General features: G+C 47.3%; 1 protein-coding gene across 1 annotated transcript; it reads left to right on the top strand.

The window, feature by feature from the left end:
• The first annotated feature begins 5,130 nt into the window (after positions 1-5,130).
• STYXL2 (serine/threonine/tyrosine interacting like 2) lies at positions 5,131-17,323 on the top strand. The gene is made up of 5 exons (XM_005236040.3): positions 5,131-5,243; positions 7,640-7,734; positions 9,227-9,458; positions 10,221-10,438; positions 12,612-17,323. The coding sequence occupies exons 1-5, from the start codon at positions 5,134-5,136 to the stop codon at positions 15,452-15,454; spliced, it is 3,498 nt and encodes a 1,165-aa protein (XP_005236097.2). The 5' UTR covers positions 5,131-5,133; the 3' UTR covers positions 15,455-17,323.
• The last annotated feature ends 369 nt before the right edge of the window (positions 17,324-17,692 follow it).

Genomic DNA, 17,692 nt, shown 5'->3' with positions numbered 1-17,692 from the left:
GGTAATCCCACTGCTTGTGGAAATACATGGGGTTTCATCTGGTTTTTTTTCTTAACTTCAGCAACTGGCTAGTAAAAAACCCACAACAAAGAGAATTTGCAAAGTTAAGCTGCAAACAGTGCTTCTAACAGTAGTTCTTCAAATAACTAAAGCAGGTCTGCTCTTAGTAACCTTACTGTCTAAAAGGTATTATGTAGATAGGGGGTCCTCAAACTATGGCCCGCAGGCCGGGTACGGCCCCCCAGGGTCCTCAATCCAGCCCCTGGTATTTACAGAACCCCCACCGGGGGTTGGGGGGGGAAACCAAGCAGCCGCAGATGACTGCCTGCCACTTCATCCACGTGTTGGCCCCCTGTTTAAAAAGTTTGAGGACCGCTGATGTAGATCAAGCAGTGCACGAGTGCATGGTGACTCAAACAAATGCACTATTTTCACATAAATTTGTCCTTTATCTGTAAAAGCAACAAGGTTTTTACAGTTTAACAGCAGCAACTTCTCCAAGCATATTGGCACGTGTCTAATTCCACTCTGCTGGGAAGGAGGGACAGGCACTGGATCTCGCCTCACTGTCCGTTCCTTGGACAGGCTGCCTTATCTGGTGTCCGCGCCAGAACATTGGTGTGGAAACAATTCACTGTGGGAATAGCTTTACCCTGCCTCTACCAGCCACCCTGTTGCGTTGGAAGTAAATAAGCTGGCGCTGAGATTGATAACGTTCTGTTGAAACCAGCGAAGTAAGACTGGTTTCCTGGGTATCATGGAGAGCGTATGCTCCAACACCTGATACTTAGATAGATCTGATGTTAAGACTTGTGTTTAGATGCACTTTATTTATTGCTGGTTATTTAGGCCTGGATTGGAAAGAGTATTTAGGCACTTACACCCTGTCCCTTTTCCCTAGCAGTTCTCGTTGAGGGCCACAGGAGCTGTGGATAAACGCAAGAAGGAAACGTACAATTTACCCATGAGAAGTCCATAAAGCTGCCCAAAGAGAAAGACTTCAGCAGCTGGCAATATTAAGAGATTTTGATTTTGTTTCTAGGTTGACTTTCTTTCCCTGTCTAGTGTGAGCTGCCAAAACTTACGGGCATTGGCACCTCAGCTAAAAGAGCTGCCACAGGTACCGGCAACACTGCCAGAGCTTTGCCATGGCCCTACTTAGGCTAACGCAGGCCTATGTCTTGGCATAGGCTGACACACATCGACTTCTTCATCACTGACCCATGGGCGATGCAAGCCCTTAGTCTTATTTTTCCTGATGGCTGCATCTCTGGGGAATGTTTTTGCTGATATATAGGATTTTTAAGGGGTATTATTAGCTTATTTAAATGAAACTGCCATTGACATGAAAAGCTTTAATATGAAACTAGGGTGGCTTTGTTGTCTTGCCAAAAATATATACTCTGATAAGGCTCACCTATAGAAGCCAATGAAGATCAATGGATACATAGCATAGTGCTAACACTGTTAATGATCGTAACTCCTGTTAGAGAAAGAGGAACCTTCCATCAAGATCCCATCTTTCCCACCTAAGAGGACAGCACCTGGCCATCTTCAGTTTGGGTTCGTCTATGAATGGATACATTAATCACCAATGACAGATGCCCAACCGCTTACAGCTTGCTAGTTTTTGCTGTGTTTGCATGTGTATACGTTCGTTAGCAAACATTTCTAGCATCCTTGCCTCTGTTCTGCATGGGCATCTTGATTCCACAAAGCAACAACTTGTAACAAGCAGTGAGGAAGAACTGGCGGTGTATTCTCCACAATCCCACGACACATGCGATCCTATCTGCATCTCTACATGGGAGCAGAGCAGTGGGCATTTTGGGTCTAGCCATCATCCCCTGCTGCAGTTGCATCCTTAAAGATTCATGAACAGGTATTTTCAGAAACAGCTCAGTGACTTGAAAGCATCAGTTTTTATTGGATGTCAATGGCGTATGTGATCCCACAACATTTAGGTCCTTTGACAACTCTGTTCTCCCATAATAAGGGAGTCCATAGGCAGACGCCTTTAGATTGCTTCCTGCCTCAGTCAGCGGTAATTAACAAGAACACATGTGGTACTGCATTGCAGAAGCAGCTAAAAATGGCATTGCCCAGAGGAGGCAGCTGTAGGATCAACACAATTGATCCTCTTTTTGTATAATAAACCATTGAGATCTCTTCAAACCTGAAATTAGTAATCCATTTCTCCCCTTGATATCACACCCTCGATTCAAGACAACAATTTCTCTGGTTACTAGTTGCCCGCCCCTGTAACTGTGTTAACTCAAGTCTGGGCTATGAGCACACAAAGACCTGAGTGCCTGTTTCACTGCTCCTCCGTGCCATGATGTGGCATCCCTACAGTTGTGGCCCCATCCCCGTGTGGCGATGCGGTGCTCAGGTCAGAAGGAAGGGGTGTGCGCAGGCCCGGCCAGGCACTGTGCAGCAGCAAGGGTTCCTGTGGTATGAGATGGGTCGGGTCTTTTTTCTGCTTCCTTTCTTGTTTGTTTGCAAAAGGAATCAACAGTGGGATGTCATTGCATGACTCAGAACTGGAGCCCTCAGTATGGGTGAGTAGCTTTTAGGCGTTCATCTGGTTCTGCCTTGGACCACCCTGGCCCATGAGCTTTGCTGAGTAGTCAAGTGATGGGAAGTGGAGGTTTCCTCTTTGAAAAGACATTGCAGAAAACACAGTGTACCTCATTCCTAGCTCTTCCAAGAACAAAAATCAGCTAATCATACAATGGTTTGTGTCAGAAGGGGCCTTTAAAGATCATGTAGTCCAACCTCCCTGCCATAAACAGGAACATTTTTCACTAGATAAGGTTGCTCAAAAGCCCACCCAAACTGGTCTTGAACACTTTAATGATGGGGCATCCACAATTTCTCTGGACAACCTGTTCCAGTGTCTTACCACCCTTAATAGTAAAAGATTTCTTCCTTATATCTAATGTACATCTACACTCTTATTATAAAACTATTGCCCCTTGTCCTGTCACTATAGACCCTGGTAAAAAGTGTCTCTCCATCTTATGCCATCCCCTTTAAGTACTGAAGGGCTGCAGTAGGGTCTCCCTAGGACCTTCCCCAGGCTGAATAGCTCCGACTCTCTCAGCCTTTCTTCATGGGAGAGGTGCTCCAGCCCTCTGATCATCTTGGTGGCCCTCTGGACTCACTCCAACAGGTCCATGTCTTGTGCTGGTTACTCCAGAGCTGGATGCAGGACTCCAGATGGGGTCTCACGAAAGCTGAGTAGAAGGGGGAGAATCGCCTCCCTTGACCTGCTGGCCATGCTTCTTCTGATGCAGCCCAGGGTAAGGCTGGCTTTCTGAGCTGCATGCGCACATTGCTGGCTCACATCCAGTTTTTCATGCACTGGTACCCTCAAGTCCTCCTCTGCAGGGCTGCTCTGAATCCATTCATTCCCCAGCCTGTATCGATATTGGGGATTGTCCCACCCTGGCCCAGGTGTAGGACCTTGTACTTGGCCTTGTTGAACCTCATGAGGTTCACATGGGCCCGCTCCTCCAGCCTGTCAGTGTTCTCCTGGATGCCACCCAGGATGTATCCCTTTCCTCTACCAAATCGACTGCACCGCTCAGCTTGGTGTCATCCACAGAATTTCTGAGGGTGCGCTCAGTCTATGCCCGCTGTCTATGTCATTAATAAAGATATTGAACAGTACTGGTCCCAGTACGGAACCCTCAGGGGCGCCACTTGTTACTGATCTCCGTTTGGACACCGAGCCACTGACTGTAACTGGATGTAGCCATGGAGCCATATCCTTATCCATCGAATAGTCCATCCATCACATCCATCTCTCCAAATTAGAGGTAAGAAAGTTGTGGTGGACAGTATCAAAGACGTTACAGAAGCCCAGGTAGTTGGCAGGTAGCTTACTTCTAGTAAGCTTGGAGTAGCTCACCCTGCACTGTGTTTCCCAAGGACATCAGAGGTCATACCAACATTTCAGGTTGTGCCTGATGGGATCCCACTTGCCTGGAGGTTCCCTGCAGGCAAAGGTCCAGCTGAATTCACTGTCTCTGGGCTCCTCCTACAACTGGGAGATGTCGGAGGATCCAGCCCACAGCAGGGAAGGAGTTAAGTGCTTGACCAGCTGCCATCTATGAGGCACTGAATTCTTTCCCTGTGCAATCCAGCAGCCAGCATTAGGACAACGCTATATTTAGAAAGCTGATAAAGGTTTGGTGCTGACAGTTGTCCTGCCCCTTGATGAAGAAGCCGCAGAGCAAGCGAGAGGGGGCAGCTGATTTCTCTCCCCCTGTTACCATTCCCTGCCAGGGTTCCTGCCCTACTCACCGGACTCCACGCCGTGCCTCCAGCAAGGACCCCTGGTGAAGTCGTCCAGGCACAGGGGGTAAGTGCCCTTCCCTTGCTCCCCTGCCTGCCCTGCCAGCAGCAGCCACCTCTCAGCCCCGCCGGTGGCACACGGCTGCCGTGCTCCCGCCTGAGGCTGGCTGCTGGGGCCCTCCGGAGCCGCCATCGGCTGCCACGGCACGGCACGGCGAGGCTGGCATCCCTCTGGCCGGCGCTGGGGAAGCGTTGGTTGCGTGTTTTCATGTTCCTGACAGCGCTATGGCCCCCCTGCTCTCCCACACCTGGGGGAGGCACGGCAGCCTCCCCACAAAGGGTTATAAGGACAAAATCCTAAGGCTTAAAGCGCCTTTGGCCTTGAGCTTTAGGAGTGTTTCATTTTGGAGAGGCGATGTCTCATGTTTCTTGTTCCTTCCAGTCCGGCCCTGGCTGTGTATAGCTCCTTCCAGCCACCGCAAGGGCTGAGCTGGCCAGGGAGGGGATAGAGTTTCTGCCCCACCACCCCTTCCTTCCTGGCCTTCCTGCACGCTTACTCACAGGCAAGAAGGGCATGGGCGCTCGCTGGGGAGCAGCCAGGGAGCTGCACGAGGCCTGGGGAACGGCAGGCACCCTGGCAGAGGAGCCAGTGCAGCTGGCTTGCCGCAGGGGCTCCTTGCAGGGTTTGGGGAGCAAGATGTGGGAGCCCCTTCTGCTGTGCGCCCCCTGCCACCACCACCCCGTGGCCGAGGGATGGGCTCCCACGTGGACCTCTGTAACGGCCCTCTCTCCTGCCGTGCTCCCCTCATAGCGGATCCTCTCACAGCCGCCATGGCCAGCGGCAGAGATTCGGACAGCGAGCAGGCGGTGCCCGACGAGGAGAAGGGACCAGACGTGAAGGCTGTGCAAGCCCACTATCTCCGCAGCCCCTCACCCAGCTTGTGAGTATGCTTGTGGCGGGCACTGCCATGGCCTCCTGGTAGCAGGCGGTAGAGCAGCTTGCCCTCCCTCCTCTTCCGCCACCTCCTCTCCGCACAGGCGTTTGGATGGAGACGCTTCCCTGAGGCAGGGGTTAGCATACGAGCAGGGAGACAGGCGGGAGAGACAGGGCTCCTGCACTAATTCGTCCATCCCGCTGAGAGAGTACACACACGCAGTGGGGATTAATTGCAGAAGGCGTTCCTATGGGGTGGTGTCGTTGCTCTTCCCTGTCTCATCCTCTCGCGTCCACCCGCGCGCTGAAACTTCTGATCCAGATTTCAACTCTTCCCAAATTCAGCCTTGTCTTCCTGTCCGTTATAAGGACCTGTGGATTTTTTAATGTTGATATTAACCTTTCCCAGCCCCAGAGAGACTGAGGAACTTCAAATCTGGGTTTGGGTCAGCGCATCTTTGGCTACTGGCTTCAGGCACTGAACAGGAGGCTGTCACAGTGCAAGCAAAAATTGAGTTACCTCAAGCAAACCAAGCATGATTAGATGTGTTTTCACCTAATATAAGGAAAAATGCATCCCTTAGTACTCTTTTCCTAAAGCAAAATGCTCTTCAGGGCTTTGTGTACACTTTGAGATGCTTTAGCTGAAGGCAGGGAGTAAGGATCGAGTTTAAAAACAACCTGCCCCAGTGGCCCTTCAGCAAGTAGGAGGTTATGAAATGTTTCCCATTAACTGTGGAGCACTGCAGAAAAATGAAGATAGAGTGCTTATTTCATTTAACTACATGCTTTTTAAAATTGTTTAGGAAGTTCACTGAGCTCACATAAAGTAAAATTATGTATTGAACTTGGTAAATCACTCTCCTACTGTTCATCAGTCACTCAAAATGAATAGAAGCACCTCTCCAGTTTATTTTCTTCCCTTCCCTTCCCTTCCCCCTTCCCCTCCCCTTTTTTCCTTGCTGTCAATGCTGACAGCAATGATGAAAACGCCAAGGTCCTTCCCAACCAGAGCGAAACCCTTGGAGCATCCAGGCTGGGGCAGTTTGCACCTGTGTGTTTCATGGCTGCTTGGGGCAGCCCCAGGTGAAAGTGCTGAGGCTGTGGGGGCGGATGACTACCAGCTGTTATCTTTTGATTGAGCTTGGAGGCAACCTTTACAGCAAAGTGAATTAAAGGCAGGGCATAGTTGCAAATGTGTGTCATGTCCTGTAAATGAGGCTGAGAGTCCCCTTGCTCACCTCATAAACTCCTTTGAAGAGCTAGAAAGGGATTACTTTCCGTCATGGTTGACAAGTGCTGGAACACCACTAAATAACGAGACCATTAACTGGTTTCCGATGGCGGTGCCTTCCATTTTGATTCTGGAGAATGAAAGCAGTTTAACTCTCCAGACACTTTGCTGCACCCTGACTGCACATTAATTGCCCTCCCTCCCCTGCGTTAATTAAACAAAACATGTTGCAAGTACCGTGAGCCTGCATTGCCAAGTATCTTTTGTGATGGCAGCAAACTTGTCCCGATGATCTGTACCATCTATCTGGAAGGAAATGTAGAGGGTGTGCATCAGGGAAAAAGCTCTGTAAAATATTTTAAGATAGTCTGAGGAAGAAGAGAAGATTTGCTTGGACTGTGCAGGTGGACCCAGATGAAAATAATGTTTTCAAGATTGTGGCCCTTTTTTGCTTAACAAAAACTTAGGTAAATCATACTGTGTGTCGAAGAACTCCCTTCAGAGGTGTTTGTGGGTTTCATAGTTGTTTCTGAGCTGCAGTTAGACACCATCATGTGAGTGGAGAGACTGACCACAGATTCAGGCTAATGAAGTGACCAATGTACTGAGTGTTGAGGGAGAGATTCACAGCTTCAATCTTAATGCTTGCCTTACAGCTTGTGAGAACTCAAAGGATGCTCGTAGGCAGTTAGCTAACAGAAAAAAAAAAAAAACCCAAACCAAAAAACCCAACACCCTTCTAGCATCATTGTTTTGAATTGTTCAATAAATTCTAGTTAGGACAATGTTTATGTATGTCTGTCTTAAGTGAGAGCTACTTGCGAGACTGTTCCTTGTGATCCATCCCCCTCCCAGTCTCAGACCAGACACTGATCTTCTCTACCCTGAAACTTCACCACTCCATTGTCCTGCGCTCCCAGCCCACTGCAGCTCCTCCCCATGGGAGGTATCCTGCAAACACTGGATAGCAAGGCATATTTGAAGCCTGTAGTGCCATCCTGGAGAGCAGAGTGGGGGTGAGGGGTGGGAGAAGAGCTGGAGCTTCAAAAGATCCTCACTGCTCCAGTTCTCTGCTGCTTTCTTCTGGAATGGGTGAAAAGGGCTGAAGTCCTGGAGATGGGGTCCCAGTAGAGGACATTTGCCTGACAGGCGGCGTGGTTGGTTGGCAGGTATTCAGTGATATCGGACACCGATACCGAGAGCATCTTCATGGAGCCAATCCACCTGTCATCTGCTGTGGCTGCCAAACAAATAATCAATGAAGGTAAGAAGAGGAAGGGTAAAAGAACTGTCTAAGTAACAGAGTCTTGAGTTGCACTTGTTTTGCCTTTCTCATCCAGAGATCCTAAAATGATAAAAAAGCCTTTATGAGAAAACTCCACATGAGGTAGAGGTGAAACCCACAAAGAAATAACAATTTACAGAAAGGTTTGGTGGCTTCCTTTGAAGTTGTGCACTGAACCTGGCAGAATCATGGACCACAGTGGTGAATACAGTTTGACTGCTGGTTGCTTGCTGCCACAAGCTGGATAGAATAAAATAGAACAGAACAGATTAAACCAGAATCTTTCAGTTGGAAGGGACCTACAACGATCACCTAGTCCAACCGCTTGACTAATTCAGGGTGACCAAAAGCTAAAGCACGGTATTAAGGGCATTGTCCAAATGCCTCTCAAACACTGACAGGCTCGGGGCATCAACCACGTCTCTGGGAAGCCTGTTCCAGTGTTTGACCACCTCTCGGTGCAGAAATGCTTCCTAATGGCCAGTCTAAACCTCCCCCAGCACAGCTGTGAACCATTCCCACAGGTCCTGTCACTGGATATGAGGCAGAAGACATCAGCACCTCCGTCTCCAATTCCCCACCTGGGGAAGTTTTAGGGAGCAGCCACCTTCTTCTGGGGCTGGAGCAAGCGTGCACGTAACTCCCAGGCCTTTGGCCGGTGTGGGTCTCTGGGCTGAGAGGACAGTGCAATATGCTCTTCCCATTGCGAACTACCTTGAGGCTGCTAGAAAAGCATGTGCAGGCACACACTGCAGACGGGATGGTGTGATGTTACTGGGAAAAAAAGCAGGCCACAGGGCTTGTCCCAGGAACAAAGAATGACAGGTGCTGCGGTTTAACCCTGGCCGGCAACCCAGGGTCATGGTCGCTCGCTGCCCCTCACGCAGAGGGATGGGGAGGAGGATCGGGAAGGAACGTAAAACTCAAGGGCTGAGATAAGAACAATGTAATAGGCAAAGCAAAAGCCGCGCACGCAAGCAAAGCAAAGCAAACCCAGGGATTCGTTCCCCACTCCCCACGGGCAGGCAGGGCTCGGCCATCCCCGGGACAGCGGGGCTCTAGCACACAGAACAGTGACTCGGGAAGACAAACGCCATAATGCTGGATGTCCCCATCTTCCTTCTTCCCCCAGTTTATATAGCCAGCATGACGTCCCATGGTAAGGAATACCGCTTTGGCCAGTTGGGGTCAGCTGTCCTGGCTGTGTCCCCTCCCAGTGTCCCGTGCCCCTCCAGCCCCCTCGCTGGCAGGGCCCGAGAAACTGAAAAGTCCTTGATTTAGTATAAACATTCCCTAGGAACAACTGAAACCATCAGTGTCTATCAACACTGTTCTCACACCACATACGAAACACAGCCCTGCACCAGCTACTGAGAAGAAAATTCCATCTATCCCAGCTGAAACGAGGACAACAGGTCATATATTTGCATTGGTTTTACATACTCTTAGTTACAATGTCAGTTTATTCCAGAACTGAAGACAACGGACACCAAGGTAGATTCAGTGTGTCCCAGCATGTTAGAGTCTGCGCGGCAGCTGATGGTGGAAGACCTGTACAACCGAGTTAAGGAAAAGATTGATGACACCAGCTTGTTTAACACACCATGTGTGATGGACTTGCAGAGGGCACTTGTGAAGGACAGGCTGGAGACCCCCAGGGATGCTGTGGATGAAGTCTGGCCTAATGTCTTCATAGCAGAAAAGTGAGTGCCAGCTTTTGTCATGAAGTTGCATGAGATTCCCAGTGATGGGAAGGGTCAGATGGAACCACTGAAGGCATAACATATATTACATGCATCTAATACCCTGCATCCCTAGAGAGCCCCACAGTGTTTTTCAGATACGCTCACAAAAACCTCTGTGTGCTGAAAAGTAAATACTTCTGGAATAGAATCAGCACCTTTCCTGTGCTATTTTGATGCTTCCACAATTTAGGAGAGGAAAAGGCAAATGAGCCCAAATGACACTGTTCTGGTGGGAGTTTGGTCCTGAAATGGGGACTAAAGTCTTTGTTATGTAAAAGAGAGTGAAAAAAGAAATACCGTAGCAACTATGAAGTGGAAACGGTTAGGTCTTCTGTACCATGGCTCAGCTGTCTGAGACAACTGTGCAAGTGGCCAGACAATTAGAAAGGGATATAGTGTAAAGCATCAATTACAGAGTGATAAAAATTGAGAAATAAGTAAACAGCCAGAACCTAGGATGGCAGGATGAGTTTAAAATCAAGCTGCAGTGGAAACTGAGCATGCAAGTCTACTGGTGAGTGCAGGTTTCTCATTTTCTTTTCCCAGTGAGTACTGGAAAGGAACACCTGTAGAACTCTGAAAGGACATTAAGGTCTGAGTGGAGCTGTGTGTTGGATGAGTAACACAGACTGGGAGCTCTGCAGACCTTGTAGCAGACAGCTGCTCCCCTACCCAAAATAGGAGCACTGGTATCTAACATCTGTTTTTTCTTTTCTGAAGAAGCGTTGCAGTGAATAAAAGCCGTTTGAAGAGACTGGGGATCACACATGTCTTGAACGCAGCTCATGGTACAGGTGTATACACAGGACCAGGTTTCTACAATGGTCTGAATATCCAATACATGGGCATTGAAGTGGACGATTTTCCAGATATGGATATCTCCAAACACTTCCGCCCAGCTGCGGAGTTCCTTGACGAAGCACTGCTGACTTACAGGGGTAAGAGGAGAAGATTGTGGTGGTTCCAGACTGCTTGGGAATTAATGGGTGGAAGCGTTACGCTGATAACCAGCCGATGCCGCATTTGTAATTGGGTAGAAGGCAGATACGTTGTCCTCTGCATCCATTACGGTGAACAGTTCTTGCCCGTTTCTGCCAAGCCTCATTCAAAACAGGAGGGGGCAAACGAGTGAGAGGGGGCAGCTCAGCAGCCCCTGCTGCAAGCCCCATGCCTTGGGACTCAAACTGGCTGCAAGCCACTTCCCTCAGCTGTTTTGAAAGTACCCTACCATTGCAAAGAGGTGAAGCCCTGCTCCAATAAATGTTATTTTTTATACTGATCTTAGCTAATATTACATGTATTGATATATTCCTGCACACCATGAGTTTCAGTTTTGCCAGCATGCTTGCTACAATAGAACAGGCTGATTTACTAGAACAATCCAAACAGCTGGGCTGAGCCTCTGGATGTCTACACCCAGGCTACTGTATAATTTGCCGGACTCCAATTCCATGGCAACTGTTATTCTGTGGAGCTCCAGCACATACTGGTCATTTTGTTGCATCTTCAATGGATACACATCTTTATGGAATTCAATATGAAAATGAACACCACAACCAGTGATATTACTGGTATTCTTCATATATGTATTCAATGCATTTAATTTTTGTAGAAGCACAACAGGTTACCTCTTAGTAGAAGCGACAGTGAGAAAAGTGGTAAGTTTTGTTAGCACACAAGAAAAGTTGAACTGATTTTAATAGCTCACCAACAACGTGTGGAGGGACACTCTACCCACCTATGTTCTTCATCATAACTCCCGTTGTTACCCTTGGCATAGGACAGATGCTTACTGCTGCTGGCATTCATCGACCCTTCAGCTTACTAACCCAGCAAAAATGACAGCCCAGCAGGGAAGAGATGGTTTTCCGTTGGATTAGTGAGCTGAACTGGCTCATTAAAGGGCCAGGTGAGTACCAGAGCCCACACATGGAGGGAGGCACTGAGGCAAAAGAGCCTTGAAAAAAAGCAGAGGAATGAGATCTCCCCCTTTTGATGAGCTGTTAGATAGGCTTTACGGGCTGTTAAAACACTTGGAAGGCAACTGAGACTCTAGATACTAAGAAAGGTGTAAAAGACGCTTTGAGATTGTAGGTATAGGTACCTTAGGTAAATACTTGCAGTACCATACCAGCAGTCAGAAAGGCGGTGTTTAAACTGGCTTCATAAAGCTTCAGTGCAAACAGTTTGATTAAACTGGAGTTAATCACACATGTAGAAACAGTAATTTCAGTTATTTGCAAGCTAGGAAAGCATCATTTACATTCTCTTCATATTTACAAGCTTTTCTTTAACTGTAGTTTGCTATAAAAGTAACTTTAAAGAATGATTCCTCTTTGCCAAAGCTGTTTTCTGCAGGAGGTGGTTTCTGTGTAAATGCCAGGAAACAAAGCAGATCCTCAGCTTTGATTCTAGCTCTTGCAGCCACTGTTTACAGAACAGCGGGTCCCAGCAGTTTGAAGCAGCTGTATCAGTTTGTCAGAGTCAAAATCAGCTCTCTTCCGCTAGCTGCTTGCTTCTCCTATTCCCAGGTATACTGTGACTCTGGCCTCCAGCCAGTCTACATGTAGCTGAGTGTACCTTGCAAAACAGCAGATCTGGATTCTGGCAAAAATGTAATTAGATGAATATGAAATTGTATTTAAGTCCTATAATGCGCCTTATAAAAAAATTATTTGCTTATCCTCCCAATACCTTCTTGGAGGCTAATGCTAATATCTCCCTTTCTACGTATGTGGAAGCTGAAGCCTGGAAAGCTTAAATGTTGTCCCCTAAGTCAGCCAGCAGGTCAAGAACTCTGTATCACTTGTCCTTCTAATGCCTATTATAAGCTTTTCGTTTATCTGGGGAAGTGAAGAGTATAGGTGAAAATACAAATATTATTTAGATTGTTGTAAAAAGTGACTGCTCACAGATTTCGAAACGAATGTGCTTTTTATTCATACCTATCTAGATTTTTATTAAGATAAAGTTAACAAATATTTAGTATTGGTTTCAGGCACTGAAACATATAATCTAACACCGTTCAGAGAATGCTTTTGTGCTACGTATCGGAGCAAGATCTCTGTGTTCCTGGAAATAGCTAATTACTTTTGTATTCAATGTCTGTAGGCAAAATCCTGGTCAGCAGTGAAATGGGAATCAGTCGCTCAGCTGTGCTGGTGGCTGCTTATCTGATGATCTACCACCATATGACCATCCTAGAGGCTCTGATGACTCTGAGAAAGAAGCGTGCCATTTACCCCAACGATGGCTTTCTGAAACAGCTAAGGGAGCTCAACGAACAGTTACTGGAGGAACGAGAGCTGGAGCATACTGGAGATGAAGAAGTCACTCCTAGTCAAAGTCCTGTTGTCCCTGCAGGGACTTCTTCCCAGCTGTCTGGAGCTGGGGACTCAGAAAGCATCACGGGAGCCAAAGCCCACTCCATCACAGTAGAAGAAGAGGACACCAGCAGCCTGCTGGATAGCCTTATGAACTCTTCATCAGTGGGAAAAACTAGCTGGGCTTCCAAACACTCCACCCTCATCAGCGAGGAGGAAGAAGAACAGTTGTATGAGGAATGGAGGAAGAAGCAAGGCCTGCCTGCAAAGGAACCAGGAGTTAACCGTGGAAGAAGAACATCTCCAAAGCTTCCAGATCAGGAAGGGGAACAACCTGAGGAGGATGTGGAACAGAGGATCCATGACTGGCAGCGCAGAAATGAGAAATACCAAATGGAGGGTCCACCCAGGGAGGAGGATGGAGATTTCAACATGGGAGGAAGACCTCACCCATCAGGAGAATTCAGTGACATTGAGAGCGTGAGCAGTTTTGAGATTCGAACCCTAAAACAACAGCTGGAAGCCAGTAGCTTTAGCAGCATGAGGAGGAGCCGCACAGGCTCTATGTCTTCAGAGAGCACTTGGGACATGTGGAACCAGAGGCTTCTGGAGATCGAGAAGGAAGCTGCACAGAGGTATCGTTCTAAGAACAGAAACTGTGGGGAGAGACATTCCCCAGAAACAGGAAAAAAGGAGAGGGATGTGGATGAGGAGAGTGTGTTTTCAGACAGTAGCTCCTTTTACAATTTCTGCCAAAAGAACAAAGACAAGTTGACCCCTCTAGAAAGGTGGAAGATCAAGAGGATCCAGTTTGGCTTTCACAAGAAGGATCTAGAACCATCATCATCATCTGCACCATCTCCAGCAGAAGATGGCAGCCAAGCAGATGGGGAGGGGGCAGAAGGGAAGAGTTTGTCAGATATTAACCTGACAGCTTACCAGGCGTGGAAGATGAAGCGGCAGAAGAAGGTGGGCAATGAAAACAAGGAGGAATTTGTGGAGTTTGCCAAAATTGAGGATTCTGCTTCAGCTAAAAAGAAGCAGAGGCGTGTGGAGCTCCTTGAACGTTCAAAGAAAGTTTTAGAAGAAAGCCAGTCCATGTGCAGCTGGGAGACAGACAGTACGATGAGTGGGAGTATCCCACTGTCAGCTTTCTGGCCCTCAGCACCTTCTGCAAGTGGTGCCGAGGATGCAGCTTCTGCACTGAGCGTGCAGACAAACAATTCATCGTTATCACAGACCAGGAGCAGCACGGGGGCAGTCCAGCCTCAGATGCCAAGTATACCCCTGCCCAATCTCACAGTTGGCCCAGGAGACACAATCTCCATGGCAAGCATTCAGAACTGGATCGCTAACGTGGTCAGTGAAACCATTGCTCAAAAGCAAAATGAGATCATGATGCTGTCCCGTCCATCATCTGCCATGGCCTCCAGCGTGATGTCAGGAGACATCGGCAGGCGTGTAGATGATGATAAGGTTTCTCTTCTCAGTGCTCAGAGTGGTTCATCTTTTGTTACCTCTCAGCTTCGCCAGCAGGACACGCACAGGGCTGAGTCGCAGTCTGTCCTGTCTTGCAGTACCTCAGCAAGCGCAAGGACAGAAGGGACTAGTTCAAACCTGAAGACAACACAGACAAGCAAGCCACTGTACAGCCTCTTTGCAGATCATGTTGACCTAAAGAAACTCAGGAGGAAGGAGAAGGAGATGCAAATGGAAATGAGAGAGAAAATGTCAGATTATCAAATTGAAAAGGTGATCAGAGACAATAAACGCAGCACTTTATTTAAAAAGAAGGTGACCAAAGGAGAGGAAAACGAAGTAGAAGATGACAGAGAGAGTACAGCAAGCAGCCACAGGCGGCCCTGGCAAGCAGATGTTGACAGAACTGATACAGGCTTCGATCTGTCCAGTCAACCTGCAAACACAGGTGCACCAAAGTCAGAGACAGAGAACGATATTACTAGGTGGCTCAGTGGCCTGAGAGCAGAAAGAGAACCGCCATCATATTATGATCAAAGTGAGAAGGCTAGAGAGAAATACAGCAGATCATCCAAAGTTAGAGAGATGGATTCTGAAACATCCAGTTACAGGTTCTCCAGATCCCAAAGAGAAGAGCTAGACAGCTGTTCTTCCTACGAGTCAAAAGGAGATTCACTGAGAACCGTGTCAAGATTTTCCTCTGCTTCTGCCAAAGAGGACAAAAAGATGTATAAGTTCACAAGGTCAAGGGTCAGTGAGACAACAAGTTCCAGAGAAAAGAGCCCAGAGCTGCCTGTTTTCAGCCAAACACCTGAACCGTCCTTTGACTCTGGATCACCTGAGTCATCTACACAGAGTCGAGTTAGATCTCATCATGTGGAGGCGTGTGAAGAGGAGGCCAGGTCGGACATATCAGAATTTGGAGCTAAGAGGAAGTTCACCCAGAGCTTTTCAAAGTCTGAAGAGGATGGAAAGAAGGAGGCAAAAGTGGAACAAAGTGAGGAAAGATTTGCATCTAGACAGTTCTCTCAGTACAGGCGAAGCGTGCGTAAAGAAGAGGAAGAAGAGATGGATGATGATGCCATTATCGCTGCTTGGAGAAGCCGACTAGAAGAAACTACGGCAAAGCTCCGGCGGCGAAGGGAAGAGTGACCAAGATCAGATTATAGGAACACAAGCAGAGCCACAGAGTCCCTGAATCACTCATCATTATATTTCTGATAATCCTTTGTGGTTTGTAGGGCATTTCCTGCAGATAGTTCTCTTCTTAATCAAAAGCGATAAAGGGAAGAGGTCAAGTTTTGGAAGTGTTTGTGGTTTGTCAGAAAGAAGATGCTAGTGTTAAATGATCAATGTAGGTAGGAACACAATGTTAGAAGCCATTAGGAGCCAGACGATGTTTCAGCAGCAAAAGCAAGTAATGGTGGCACCTCAATTCAAAAGACCAATCACATCCCATTTTGGTTATTTCAATTTCCTAGTCTTGTTAAAGACTGGACATATTTTTTTCTAGGATCTTTTTGATCATAAATGGAAGAAGCCAACAGCCTTTTCTAGGAACTTGAATGTTCCTCTCTTAATCAGTGTTACTTTATATCGCTAAGAAGATACTGCCAGGTAAGCTCCATTTTCTGCACCGGTCTTACGAATGTCTACAGAAGTAACAGTTCAGGAGAATACATGTACTGTTTTTACCTCAATAAGTAGCAGAAGCAAAGTGAAATACTAGAAAAAAGAAGATGCCTCCTTCTTTTTAGAAGTTCAATGCAGTAACGAATGTATTCCTGTGGTACCATTGTTTTCTGTTAGGTGGAGTCACCTCTGCTCCGGCATGGTTGGTTCCTGCTAATAACTTTGGGTCAACAAAGGACAAACGCGGTAATATTATCAGCCAGCTAAAAATTATGTTCTAATGTAGTTAAAGCGATGGCATTGGAGTTAGGGTTAGGGTTAGTGTTAGGTTAGGCTGGGTTTCTGAAGTACTGGCTTTAGTTTGTTTTACGTATGCAGCTCAGCCTATAGTCATGTATTAATTTTCAACATGATTGCCTTAAAAGAATAAGAGTGATACACAAACTGACCTCATAATAGAATGATGTATAAGTAAAGCATTGGTATAAGGCACCACGTGCCTAAGGACAAAGTGTGCGTCTGTTGAAGGTGGCACTTGGACGCTGGTTTTTAGGAGACGGCAGGTTAGGCTGGTGTGTTACAGGTACCGTGGTGTTTGTATGTGAGCCGCAGAGCCTGCTTTTCGGAATGGGCGGAGGGGGCACAGCCTCCATGTTAACGGAGTACACCAGGCTCTGAGCCGCAGGTCCTGCCGTGCCCTGCAGAGCCTTGTGAGCTTGTGTGACACGACCTGCCAAGCCTGCCACAGCTTCACTGCCTGGCTGGTGCGACGCTGTGTCTTTGATGCATCCAAGTGCCCCAGCTCCCTGTCACCAGTCAACATCCTCCACCCCTCTCCTATAAACACCTAGGCCAGTTTATCCTGATTTCCACTCTGCAATTATCTGCTCCCTCTTCTGTACAGGCTGTATTTTGAAATAACAAAGCCCTCTGGCAGAGCTGAGTGTAAAACGACAATGGAGGGATGATGCAGTATTGCTCCCTCACAGGAAGTTTTGTCTTTCTTTTTCTTGTCATCCCTTCTCCCTCCCACTGCGATGCTTCGAGCTCACCATTATTATTACGTTAGTACCTCTCCCTATTTTATTTCTGTAATATAGACAGTAAGCTCCACAGGGCAAGGGCCTGGTCTTTGTCCTTGTCTGTGTGAGGCCAGGCACATCAGCAATGCTATCTAAATAATGATTACTGATAACAAAATGCAGCTGCCAATTTTCCTAAAGTTAGACTCATTTCTCTCAACTATAACTCACTGATTAGACATTATCTCCGCTTCTCTGAAGGTAAAGATGACTCTTTCTGACAGCCAGGACTAGGGTAAATGATAGCTACTTATTGTCAGGTGAATGGAGTCTCAAAATCCGTTGATTGAACAATAATAGGGGTACAAAAATAAGAGAAAGAACAGATTTTACTGCTGTGGGGTGGGGTTTGGTTTGGGTTTTTTGTTGGGGTTTTTTTTTTGGCGTAAACTCAGATTACATTTCTGACGTACACAAGGAACATGGTCTTGTTAATGTTTCAGGCATTCAGAGATGCTATAAGGCTTATAATGCACTTCTACCACAATATAGTATGTAACACAATACATCCCTTATTTCTGCATACTTTTGTGAGGTGTATTTTTTTGAAGTAGTGGAGTTTCAGGCTTTGTCACCACGCTGAGATTTCATACTGAATTTGTGCAGTGCGTGTTAGGATAGGCGTTTTCCTCTTCAGCCCTGGTAAAGGCGCTCTGTGGAAAACAACTCTGCTTAT

Source organism: Falco peregrinus, chromosome 4 (assembly GCF_023634155.1).
Source record: "Falco peregrinus isolate bFalPer1 chromosome 4, bFalPer1.pri, whole genome shotgun sequence".
Classification (NCBI taxonomy): domain Eukaryota; kingdom Metazoa; phylum Chordata; class Aves; order Falconiformes; family Falconidae; genus Falco; species Falco peregrinus.
Note: the sequence above shows the minus strand (reverse complement) of the source record. Positions and strands in the feature narration are given on the sequence as shown.